This window comes from Bombus terrestris, chromosome 12 (assembly GCF_910591885.1).
Source record: "Bombus terrestris chromosome 12, iyBomTerr1.2, whole genome shotgun sequence".
Taxonomy (NCBI): Eukaryota; Metazoa; Arthropoda; class Insecta; order Hymenoptera; family Apidae; genus Bombus; species Bombus terrestris.
In genome coordinates, this window is record NC_063280.1 from 12,536,621 (window position 1) to 12,549,011 (window position 12,391).

The window sequence follows — 12,391 nt, forward strand, 5'->3', positions numbered from 1 at the left end:
CTTTACTCGTATTTCAACGTGTAGCATTTTTTAGCACGTCAGTTTTATGCAGACCGATGTAGACCATTTTCCGCGTAGAAAAAATTGTTATTCTTACCTTTGCATCGAAATAACTTAGGCATGCGTTTATCGTGCATATTCTTTCATCTAATTACATATCTAGAATAAGACTAAGAATAAGACTATATCTAGAATAAGACTACGAGTTGATTAAAGAATTCCACACACGTTCCAAATTCGTGTAATTTAATCGAAAGAAAGAATTTTAAGAACAGCGGTGCAAATTTTTTGTTTAGCTGTTTACGATAATATTTTAGTTGCTATATATTAATAACATTTAGCAACATCCCTTTGTAACTAATACAATTTCAAATTAATGCATTAAAAAATGTTCACTTTCAGTTTCTCTTTCACAATCCAAAAACGTCCAAATAGATTGGCAAAGATCGCAAAGCAAAATTATTTATAAGCTTAATGATAGACCTAGAAACGGAAAATCATTTCGGAAAAACGACTTTTATCGACGATGTATATTTATTGGAAAAACTAAGGAAAGAAAGAAACTTTAGTTTATTGGAAGAACCATATTTATTACGTACGCATATTTCGTCTTTCGTATCGTTTCTGCGAGACAACCGGTGCCCCTTCGTACTCCGCACGCTGTGTACCATTTTTTAGATACGGATTACCGATTAACGGATTTACTGGTATCGATGATTCGTAAAATCATCCCTAAGGATCGGCTGTTCTGGCAGCTGGTACAAAATTCTATATTTACAAAAGAAAGAACGTAGACCTACGTAGCTTACGTAATTTCATTTTTGCGCACGCAAATCTCGCCACTATTGCTTCGAAAGGAAAACGTTATAGCGGCACGTGCTCGATGAAAATCTGCGAATTTTCATATCTAAATATATACTTGGTTCGCAGGCAACAAAATTTTCGTATTTCGTACGTTGCTCTGATTAAACTTTTATTTAATCCGTATTTTTTTCTTATTTAACCCCTTGCCTTACGATTTCTTAGTAGCTAGTTACGCGAGCGTCGCCTATTCGCTGCTATAATATCGAAACGTTATACATATACAGATATAATCCGCGGTTAGCCTTCTTTGCGCGTAAAATCAAAAAGTTAATCTTCTATTTGATCGATTTCTCATCGAAATTCGTTCGTTTTGAGTAAAGAAGACACAATGTATCAGTGATAAAGACAGCGATGTAATAACGTACAGTTTTATCGAAAATAAATACATTTATCGTTAATTATTAATTAATTAATAACTCGTGGAAATAATCGGTTGATGCGTCGGTAATTAGTAAGTACAAACGGCAACGCATTCGAGATTAAAAGTATGAATTGGATCGAGCGTGACTTAAAATGCGATAAGGCAAAGAGTTTAATAGGTTTATGTTATAATATGTATAAAAATACATATTACGACAAAATAGAATTAGTATATTACCAAAGTATACGTTTTTAACCAATATTTCTGTACAAATATTTGTGTAGAAACAAATATTTCTGTACAAGCAAATCGTTCGTTTCAACGATTTAACGACGAATGACCCATTCAAGTCCGTTAAATTATAATTTACTTCCATGCAGCTGCGTTATGTGATAGAAACGATAAATTTGAAAGAAAGAGCTGATATTCGAGCATCGTGTGAATCCTTTAATTCGTTTATAATATCGATTCGTTAATAATAATAATAATAATAATAATAATAATAATAATAATAATAATAATTTAGTTAGTTTAGTTACGACCATAAGGGATCTGTTTTTAGCTTGCCTTTTATATAATCATCGTACGAAAAGATCGGTTTGTCTGAGAAATTTTACCGATTCTTTCACAGTTTCCTCTTGAATGGTAACATAATTTCAATAGACTAGCTATACCATATATCGCGTCTAACACCGTCGACTTAATCGCGGACATCGTTATTTAAGCACGTTTCATGGTATTTAACGGATCTGTGATTTGTGCGCGCTGTTTAAAAAATATAAACGTACATATATATATATATATCTTTCCATCCTTAATTATCATACTATGTACAGCAGTGATAATGCGCGTTATCGCATCATATTTCTCTCACACCGTACACTTGGATATTTATCGATCGACTAAAAATTAATTGGCACGAATCGATGATCGATCGAACATTATTTGTAATTAATCATCCGTGTAAACGAAAACATCTTTCCAACTCACGTCCATAGAATCTTGCATACTCGGCCGACAGTTACGATTTATCACAGAATAACGCATTCATCGTATTAACGACCAGATATCCGTGTGCTCGATCTTCTTAACGATTAGCTGGTGTCTCTTGACCAATCGTGTACGAACAGCGAACATATCGATGATACATCGAGAAAAATACTTTCTTCCGACGGAGATTCTAAACATTGGAATCGAGCACCGTAAAAACGAAAATAATTTCAATTCGATCGACGGCCAGTACCGCTCTCCTTTCTTACCTGTCGTGATATGTCTTGGAAATATCGCTACCAGATGTTTCGAAAAACTTACATCTCGTAGCGTCGATCCTCTAATTAATCTCAGTATATAGAAATATTTGACGGGTCTATGAATTTTGTTCCAATGAAATTCTGATTTATTTTCGTCGAATCGTTCGATAAATTTTGTCCTTTTACAAGTAAATCTATTTAAGCGAAAATATCAATTACGACGAATAAAAATGAAGTTGCATATTTTCACGTAGAAAGCGCGGTATTTACATTTTGATATTTTTGAAACGGTAAAACAGCCGGTAAAAGAGAATATTTCTAATACGATGCTTTGTTAAAAACAGACAAAATTTATCCAACGATTTCTCCTTATTTCTCTCGTACAAAAATAATACAATGTAACGCAATACAATAACGAAACGCTAAACGCTTTAGCTTTATAGAGTAATCGAGAGCTTACCACATATACATGCGTCGTTCTTATATTACATTGCGACGGTGTTATCTACACACTTGCACGGACAATGACCGAATTTTTCAATTGCTCGTGCATCACGTTGCAAATATACCGACAACCTGAACGGATGAAACCGATTCACCACTTTTCCCAAGCTGATCCAATAAAAGCAGTACACCGACATTTACTTTGAAATTGTTAACAGTAACGAAGCGTGTAATCTTTTCCACAAGCGATACGATGTCTCCTTTGAATCGGAGTGCAAATATATATGTACATACATACATACATACATACATACATACATACATACATACATACATATAGCCAATATAATCTTTAATAAAAGATTGCGTATAATAATTACTGTACAAGTTAATCAAATTTATTTTGCAAACAATTGCCTAACTAATTTTTTGCACGTATAATGGACAATTTTACGCGAATATGCGCACGTTTCGATGGAAACCGAATTTCAATCAGTTCGCAAAGATTACGATCCGTTTTCCTTTGTTATCGGGTTAAATGCGACCTAACTCAAGTCATATTAACGATACAGGATTCGATAACGACGAAGATTTGTAAATTTATTCCAACGTAAAAGCAGTAAAATATTATTAGCAAAATTGATTTATTCGCAATTTGTTACGTTATACTTTTACGTTAATAATTATTACGTTACAGGTTTTCCGATATCCTAAGAAGAAACAAAACAATATCCTTTGCTTCGATTTTTATCTTACCATATTTACACGAAGACTGCTCTGTATATCGATAACGTTATCACATAAAAATTTTACCGAAACGTGAAAATTATAATGTTCCCATAAGAAACAAGGCCTAGAGAGAGGGGCAGGGAGGGGGAGGGGGGGAGAGAGAAACAGACAGAGAGCGAAATTTAATGACAGCATACTTATAAAAATGGGAAAGGTTCGTTTAAACATCGATCGATAAATTTTACTGAAAATTATCTACGATCGTGGTAAATCGATGACTTTACGAGCATCTGTTAAAAGTATCCAAGTACTTTTTCAACGAGGAAACCCCGATCGAAACGCGTTATAGAACCTGCATCTTACGATCAACAGAATTGCATTAGTTTCTAGATTTAAGAAAAGAAAAGACATATACATCGTAAAATTATTTCTTATTCCCGTGATCGTATTAAATAAGATCCGTCGATCAAAACGTTGAAACTGAAAAATCGATCTGAATAATCGATACTCGACGATTATTCACCTACGCGAGAAACATCGACGATACGGTTGATAATATATGCGCGCAAATGTACAGCGTAGTGTTATAAATATACAATACGTATAGCAAAGAAGTAAGTTCGATGGATTGGAAACTGCAGTTGTCCGATCGATCTCTTCTTTATCGATCTGTTAGCCTACGCGTGTCAGTCTGTTTTTTCGTTTGCTAAATATAAGCGAGTATAATTCTATTTACGACATCTCAGGATATTCGAAGCGACGAAATGTTTGTTACAAAGGAGACAAGCTCGGAATAAGATTCGACTATATATGTATACGTTAGTCTTATCACCTTGTAATACTCTAACGCATTTGGCAATCAATTGGCAATTTTCTCGATCAACGGTCAACCGATATCGGCGTATAGTACACGACTTACGATTCAGGAGCTTCTCGCGCGATTCAATCAACGCTATTAACGAAATTTAACGAGTCGAATGCTACAACAAATGGTCGATACCGATAAAGCCTCTTTCATCGCAGTAACAAATTTGGTAAAGAGAGAAATGAAATTTTACGCTATTACATTTTTATTCTATGTGACGTAAATTGCAAAATCGTAGAAAATCTATAACCTGTGGTTATATTTAACGATAAAGCAGATCGGATGGTAATCGTTAACTCGTTGTTATTTACAACGGTTTATCAATATTATCAGTCGATAAGTTATCGTGCAAGTTGTATTAAATTATACGATTTTAAAGTACTTCTCTACTATTTGTATTCCGTTCACGCGATAAAGAATTTCCATGTTATTTAAGTTACGGGCATTTACGCGAAATTTAAAGATAGAAAAATGTAAAACATCGAGGGCCCACCAACCGATCGATAAAAGAACATCGACTCGATCGGACATTTTTCTCTCTGATACAAGTACGATCACGTGTTTTACGAATCGTTCTACGTATGCATGTGCTTAGGCGATATAAAAATGTTTCTCCAAAAATACATATGGGCAGTGAATTTCAATCCCTTTGTCGGTTCTTTTCTTTCTCCGTTACGGGGAAACCATTACGGGAAAACCATTACGGGGAAACCATTACGGGGAAACCATTACGGGGAAATCATTACGGGCAAATCATTACGGGGAAATCATTACGGGGAAAGCAGGTAATCGACTTCCCTGTTGCTCTTAAACATCTAAAAATTTACCGATCGCGCCTACTTTTGCCTCACCTGTAAATAGAAAATTAAGTACACGACTTTGTAGCATCGAGCAAATCCCACTCTAAGTACTCTACCTTTAAACTCGTCGTCGTTCAACGTTTGCTACTTACTCGATCGTTACTAGTAGCTAAGCATCTTCTATCGCTAATATCGAAAAATATTATAAGAATCGTTAAAAAAGGATACGAAATACGTGAAATACGCTTGAATTGACGTATAACGAAAGGTATACGTACATGTATAAAGAAACAGGATAAATAGGTTAGTCTTTGATCAGACGAATGATCGTATAAAACTAATAATACTTGGCGATCCTTTTAGAAATAAGTAAGTAAATGTACTTGTTACTACGCCTAATGCGTTCTCATTTCCATTCAGTTCGATGGTAAGTGAAATTAATAACGAGTCATAAATTTGACTTTGTTCCTCGGACATTTGGCTGTTGATATTCTCTAAATCGTAGTCCTATTAATCGTCTAAATTGTATAAAATTTTGTTCTTGAAACTCTCGCATAGAAGAGACTTGTTCACAGTTCGATGGTCGTTTGGTTTACTTCTTTCCTTTCTTTTCCTTTCCTTTCCTTTCCTTTCCTTTCCTTTCTTTTCTTTTCTTTCTTCTCTTTCTTTTCATTCTTTTCCTTCTTTTCTTTCGACGAATTAGTCTCACATTAATGATAAACGGCACGAGACGTTGACGACGATGTCAAAGAACGAACGATCTACGCTATAATTAACTCGAGAACGATATCGCGATCGTCGTTTCGAATCGACTGTTAATAAGTAAATACGTATATTATACGGATCGTCGAATGATTCTTGTGAAAAGTGATATGATTTCTACGAAGATGCGAGTTTCTTGTTCCCACTGACGTGTCTTTTACCTATCATGGAAAAAAAGGAAATCGTTCTTCTCTCTCGCGTTTCTGACCTTCCCTTTTTTTTTCATTCTAGGTAACGTTTTACGTTTAATTTGCGTCTCTACTACAGCCCTTGGACGGATAGTTGCCACTCACGATTCGAATCGGCAATCGTTGTTCGCAGAGCCAATTCTCGTCGGGTTCCCAACAAGTCGTGTTTAAATTTACAACGTAATTTTAGAATTTTTATGTTGGAGAAACAAGCAAAAGATTTGATCGTCTTAAAGCGCGTGTAGATAAATAATAGTAAAAGTTTATTAATCAACGGAGAATAATTTATACAAGTGGAAAGAAATAAAAACGAAAAAGAAAAAAAAACAAAACAAAATACGAGAATATTTAAATGTTAAATAAACGTACGTTCGTTCGAAAATAAGATTGAAAATTCGTAAAAATACTTTGGAAAAATTGATCTTTCGATTAGATGTTACGACTCGTAAACGACGAATCTACGTATTTCTATAAAAGCGATAATTACATAGAGAGAGATCTACTATTTTATCTAATTATACGCGGAATAAAGTAAAAATAAAATTTAATAATAAGTGGAATCCGTCGATAAAAGATATAAACGAACGAAAAGAACGTAGGATTTATCAGGGTTTTCCAGCATTCGTCATCTTTCTTACGAAAGTCGATTTGTCGCGAACCGAACGTCTCGATCGAAACGGTGGCAACCCAATGCGGGATACGCATCTTACGATCCTTAAGATATGCAACCTGGACTTATCTACATCGCGATAGGTACCTAAACACGAGCATCGACGAACGATCGCGTCGACATGAAAATCGAGGCAGAAACATTCTCTCGGCGAGACATCGAGATCGAATACGTCAAAATCGTCTAATTAAGTGGAAAATAAAACATCGATTTATATTTACACGGTGAGACAGATCAACGATCGAAGAACGTACGTTGCGATCCGTAAGAATTCATTACGATGCTACCTCGTCGTACGTTCTCTCGTTGCGAATACTTGTTGCCGAAACATACCGTCTTTAAACATGAAACGTCATGAAAAATAACACCATCGTTGCTGCATTTTCTATTCTCTTTTAGTCTACTTTCGATTTAGTATGTTTCGAGAAAACGAACCATCTTTAAAGCTATACGCTGCCATACAGCTGCCTTCGATCGAATTTTCTATGCGCGTTACGAATTATCTACGTCTGAAACATTTCAGAGAATTCCATCGTCGTTCGTTAAAGCGGCCCTTTCTTTCAGCGTCCGTTTCATTGCCCATTTTCGACCTCGGTCATCGTAATTCGATTCCTCGGCTAGTTGCTTTCAACGTCTTCCATCGTCTTGCTTAAGAAACGAAATTCCTCGTCGTACATCGTCGTCTACCACGCGAGAAATAGGAATAACGTTTTCCTTCGCATCGATCGATTAAGCGAAACATCAGTGACATCGAATCGTTGATACTTTCGTTCGGTCGACCAACGTTCTGTTCTCATCGTGAAAGTTGAACGTAAACGTGCGATTGACCGTTTATGCGATATAAACGGATTTGCCATTCGCAAGTCGCAAGTCGCAAGTCGCAAGTCGTCGCTAAAGAAGGAAACGCGCATCATCCTTCTTTTAACGTCCAGCGCTGATTAATCGGTTTTCTTCTTTAGAGCACGTTTACAAGCATCGTATGGCTTCGTGCTATCATATTACCGAATTAACTTTCACAACTATCGACTATCGATCGAAACGAACCGAACGAAAACCATCCGGTCGACCATTATTCTTCGCTCAAACACTCTCGCTTTCATTGCCATTTTCGCGCTTTAGATAACACGCTACGTACGTGTATCATCGTAATACTATTCTTCGTACGGTGCGCCGCACCTCTTCGAGATACCTCTAAAATATCCTCGTGTTCCTGCATGAGACGAGGTATCCGAACATCACATTCCTGATTCTGCTATTCCTTCGTCGTCTGTAAAAATACACGAGAACGAGAATGAAACGTTTGATTAATTTTACTTAATTACAAACTTAAATGCTTGAATGCTTAAATGCTTAAATGCTTAAATCGAATAAAAGATCATGCTATTTGCTAGATCATAGAAACCAATCGTAAAGCTGTTTAATCGAATGCAGCAAATTAATGTAATATCGTGGGGGGAGGCGGGGTGTGGCTTTGTTATATAAATGAGAAATAACGTTAGCTTTTTCCATCGCGCTACTTTTCATTAGCGATTTATTTTAGAACGTTATTTTTCTTTTTACGCGATACAGATCACCGAGAATGTCATGCAAAACACTATATAAGAAAGATGTAAAACGCCTAGGAAAAAAGTAAAAGATCCGTTCCTTTACAAATAATAAGTTGTTTACACGAATAGATTATTTTTCTTCGGACTTGAATCTGTTATCAGCTGTTTAACATTATAAATTATCTGTCAGCGAAAGGTAATAAATTTATATGACGCGCGCACGAAACGACAATAATTTTTCCGTAAAACGAAGAAAGGAAACGGTCTACGACCGGCAATTAAACAGATTAGAGCTAATAGGATAAAATCGCGATTGGCAAAGAAAAGCGTGGATCGAAATGAAACTGTAAAAGAATAAAAGAAAACGATTTTGTTGTTTGCTATTCAAAGTGACGATTATTAGAAATCAAAAGGATAGCAGATGCGATTTAGTAAAGTCTACGAAATATAAAAAAGATCTCTGGTTACATGCTTTCGCTGTGAATTTATGTCGATACATCGTATCGTATATTCGTATCAACTGGTGTATGATGTTTACTCTTGAAATGGATCGTATATCGATCAAGATGGTTGTTGCCTGTACCTTCGAAACGTACGTGCCACTTTCTATCGATTAGCTTTCATGCCACGTGCATGGGTAAGACTAGTCATCGCATGCAACACGCTGTACAACAGAGAAATAGAAAACAGGTCGAAAATGAAATAAGCGAGGATCGAAATTACCATCGACGCCGGAATCGCAGTTCGAGGGTCACCTTTCCTTTTCATCCTCGGCGGAACTCTTTGTGTTTTCAACGGAGCTTCGATTCTTGCCTGGATTCAAAGGGATTACGAGGTTGGAGAAGGGAAGTGATTCGCTACGTACGGATGTGATACGATTTACCAAAAGCAACAAACACTTTTGCACGTGACACAAAACCGAATATATCTTTTCTTTTCCTTTCCTTTCCTTTCCTTTCCTTTCCTTTTCGTTCTCCGACGTTAAAGAAACCATAAAAGTCAAAACCATATACTACACCGTCACCGTCACCACCACCGAGCCTCTTACGATTCATACCCGAATCGTTAATAATTTTCTTCCTTTTATATCTTGCCTCTTACTAAAATACCATTTATATGCCGATTCGAGCTACCGCTCAAAAGTTTGCGAACGCTCGCTTGTATTTGCTAAAGTGTAATTTAATTGTAAAATTACAAATGGAAAGTCTATCCAACCATCTTATAGTTTATCGAAGCTGTCGTAGAATATTACGACAGGGTAACGTTAATTTAAAAACTGGTATCTGTATTACACGTCGTTGTTACTATACGCAGTTACGCGGTTCTCTTATTTAAGCGGTTCGTTATCCTTGGCTGGTATACGAGATAGAGAAGCCTGTTCCAAATTAAGGGGCCTACGTAATATAACGAATATTTTCTTTAAACGCGAGTTGAAATTTACATATTGAACAAAAATATATCGTTAGTTCGCCATTAAATCATATACTTTAACAACATTCGTCTATCTATCTTGGTAGAAATCGACCGTTTGAGTAGCGTGCACATACTTACGAGCGGCAGCGAACCTATTCGTTGCTAATGTAATTTCAGTAATTTCTCATATTAAAAATAATTAGTCGATAAAAACTCGAGTTCGTAAATTACCGAGATTAAGAGACAAAGAATTACGATGGGAATTTTAAAATTATGGATTCGCTTTCTCCTCCAAAGCGCATATCTCGCACTTTGATAGGTGTTTCGTCCATTGCGAATCACTCATGCACTACTGTTCTTCGTTTGTAACGATTTAACTCGCACAAAAGAGAAAAATGCATCGGTTGTCCAACAAAATAAAGCAATAAATATCCAAAGTTACGTTTCAATGAATTTCTCTTCTGCACATTTACTTGCCATACTTTAAGATAAAATATACCAGAATTTTTAACGTACATATATTAAAAAATCTCGTACTTTTATTTATTATATATATGAAAATGTATTCATAAAGTAAATAGCATCAACAAAGGTGAATTATATTTAGGAAATAAGTGGAGTAAACTTTTATCATCAACGTTCTCGCATTTTTCCCTGATTCAAACATCGTTAACTTAAATTTCCATTCTAAGAAGTAACTCTTCTTTACTTCGCGGATCTTCGAGCATCGTTTCTATTAACGTATAAAATATAACGAACACATGGTATACTCGATGCTCAAAGTATATCGTATCGTCGCTAGGGATGCGTGTACGCGTATTCTCCAAATTTTCTTACGATTCTGAACGCTTTTCGTCATAGAAAATATTTGTAGCGCTTTAGACAGTCGATCTTTCGGTCGATTCATAGCTAATGTTCGTAGGCATATATCCGATTTACGACTGATTTACGTCAATCACGAGTGTCGAGGAATCGTTGATACGCGCACATCCCTGCTTTTCTCGCAAAGAACGAAGCTTCTTCCTCGAATTCGCTAAAATTACTAAATTACGGAACTGAAAAACGGAAACTCACCTTCGAAACCTTGGTTGTCGTGAATCTCCCGTGGTGGCCCTGTCATATCTTGACCTTCCAGCACCGCCAGAAGACACTGATGTATACAAATGTACTGTTGTTCCGTTTGCACCATCCAAACACGCTCCTTTCTCATTGCCCAGACTATTCCAAAGATATCGACGTACTTCGATACCAAAATCTGTTGAAGTATTCTGTCCAAGGTGATGAACGTACCACTGCGACCAACCCCTGCGCTGCAATGGACGACGATAGGCCTTTGATCCGGCCTAACTCTCTCTCTGAACGCCCGAACGAATCTGGCTAACGTTTGAGGCGGACTTGGAACACCAAAGTCTGGCCACGTTGTGAAATGGAAGTGCTGAATGACCCTCTTCACGTCTCCCTGTCGAACAAACGTTTTTGTTTATTTTTCTTATCCTCCTTTCTTTCTCTTTCCCTTTTTTTTTTCTATAGGTATTCCACAGTCATCGAAAAGCATTATTTCTCTAAAAAGCAACAAACAAAATAGATATTTGACAAAAATAATAACCGACTATGCAAAGCTAAAAAGATAAAGGAAACAAGATACACGTGTTTTAATCGTCGTTGCGATGATCAGAGCGGGTACACGACTATGACGTTTTAACGTTACTCGTCTGTAGATTCGGTAATTATATCGGTCGCTTAAAAAGTATACGGATGTGGTGTACTTCGATGAAACACGCGTACTTTTCTTACTTTTCTTAGTTTTCCGTAGCGGGACTATCATTCTTTAACAAATATTTATTTTATTTCACAAGGAATCGCCTATATACGTGTACGTATAATATTATTTCGTCTTATTTGGATCGCTTTCGTTTTACAAATTATATATCGTAGTAAAAACATCTTATCTTTGAGAAACGTAGAACGATAATACGGTCTTGGATAGCCTTTTTATTTTTAGTCTAAATAAGAATCGGTATTATCGCAAAATTTAGAAACACGCAACTTCACGCGCTTTCATAAGAACGAAGCAAGCAAGTACGAAGAGTCAAAGATACTAAACAGGCTCTATTAGGGTAGCATAATGGTATATTTTTGTAAAAATACACGCAGTCCTGTTTTCTTCTCCATTTTCATACACGATACGATATAGAAAGAATTTTATAGGAATAACAAACGTTTCCTTACTCTGCACAACATGAATTCCGTGATACTCCAATCAGGGTAATGCGTTTCGTTCAATATCGTGACGCAAATGTCTCCGTAATAAACGGGATGGGTATCCATAGGCCAATAGTGATCGCATTTTTCTCTGCCCTTTTCGATACACCTTGTTAACATTACGATGGCTCTGCTGTTACTTTCCCACACCATTCTCCAGAAATCGTCGCGAGTCGAGTGTAAAGGTCCTTGCGTGACGATAAATTCTCTTGGAGAATTGTGACCCTGGTGCATAA

At 36.3% G+C, this 12,391-nt stretch overlaps 1 protein-coding gene across 5 annotated transcripts in view; it reads right to left on the bottom strand.

Annotated features, from left to right (window-relative positions):
• Window positions 1-569: 569 nt before the first annotated feature.
• LOC100643586 (tyrosine-protein phosphatase 10D) overlaps window positions 570-12,391 on the bottom strand; it is a 51,968-nt gene continuing 40,146 nt past the window's right edge. For 3 of the 5 annotated variants that reach the window (XM_048411165.1, XM_048411162.1, XM_048411161.1), the window contains 4 exons: window positions 12,123-12,380; window positions 10,968-11,352; window positions 9,204-9,293; window positions 570-8,200 (listed from right to left, as the gene is read on the bottom strand). In XM_048411165.1, coding sequence (XP_048267122.1) covers window positions 9,232-9,293; window positions 10,968-11,352; window positions 12,123-12,380 — 705 coding nt within the window. In that variant the 3' untranslated portion in view covers window positions 570-8,200; window positions 9,204-9,231. The remainder of the gene's footprint in view (window positions 8,201-9,203; window positions 9,294-10,967; window positions 11,353-12,122; window positions 12,381-12,391) is intronic. The other 2 variants (XM_048411164.1, XM_048411163.1) reach the window with 1 other exon arrangement.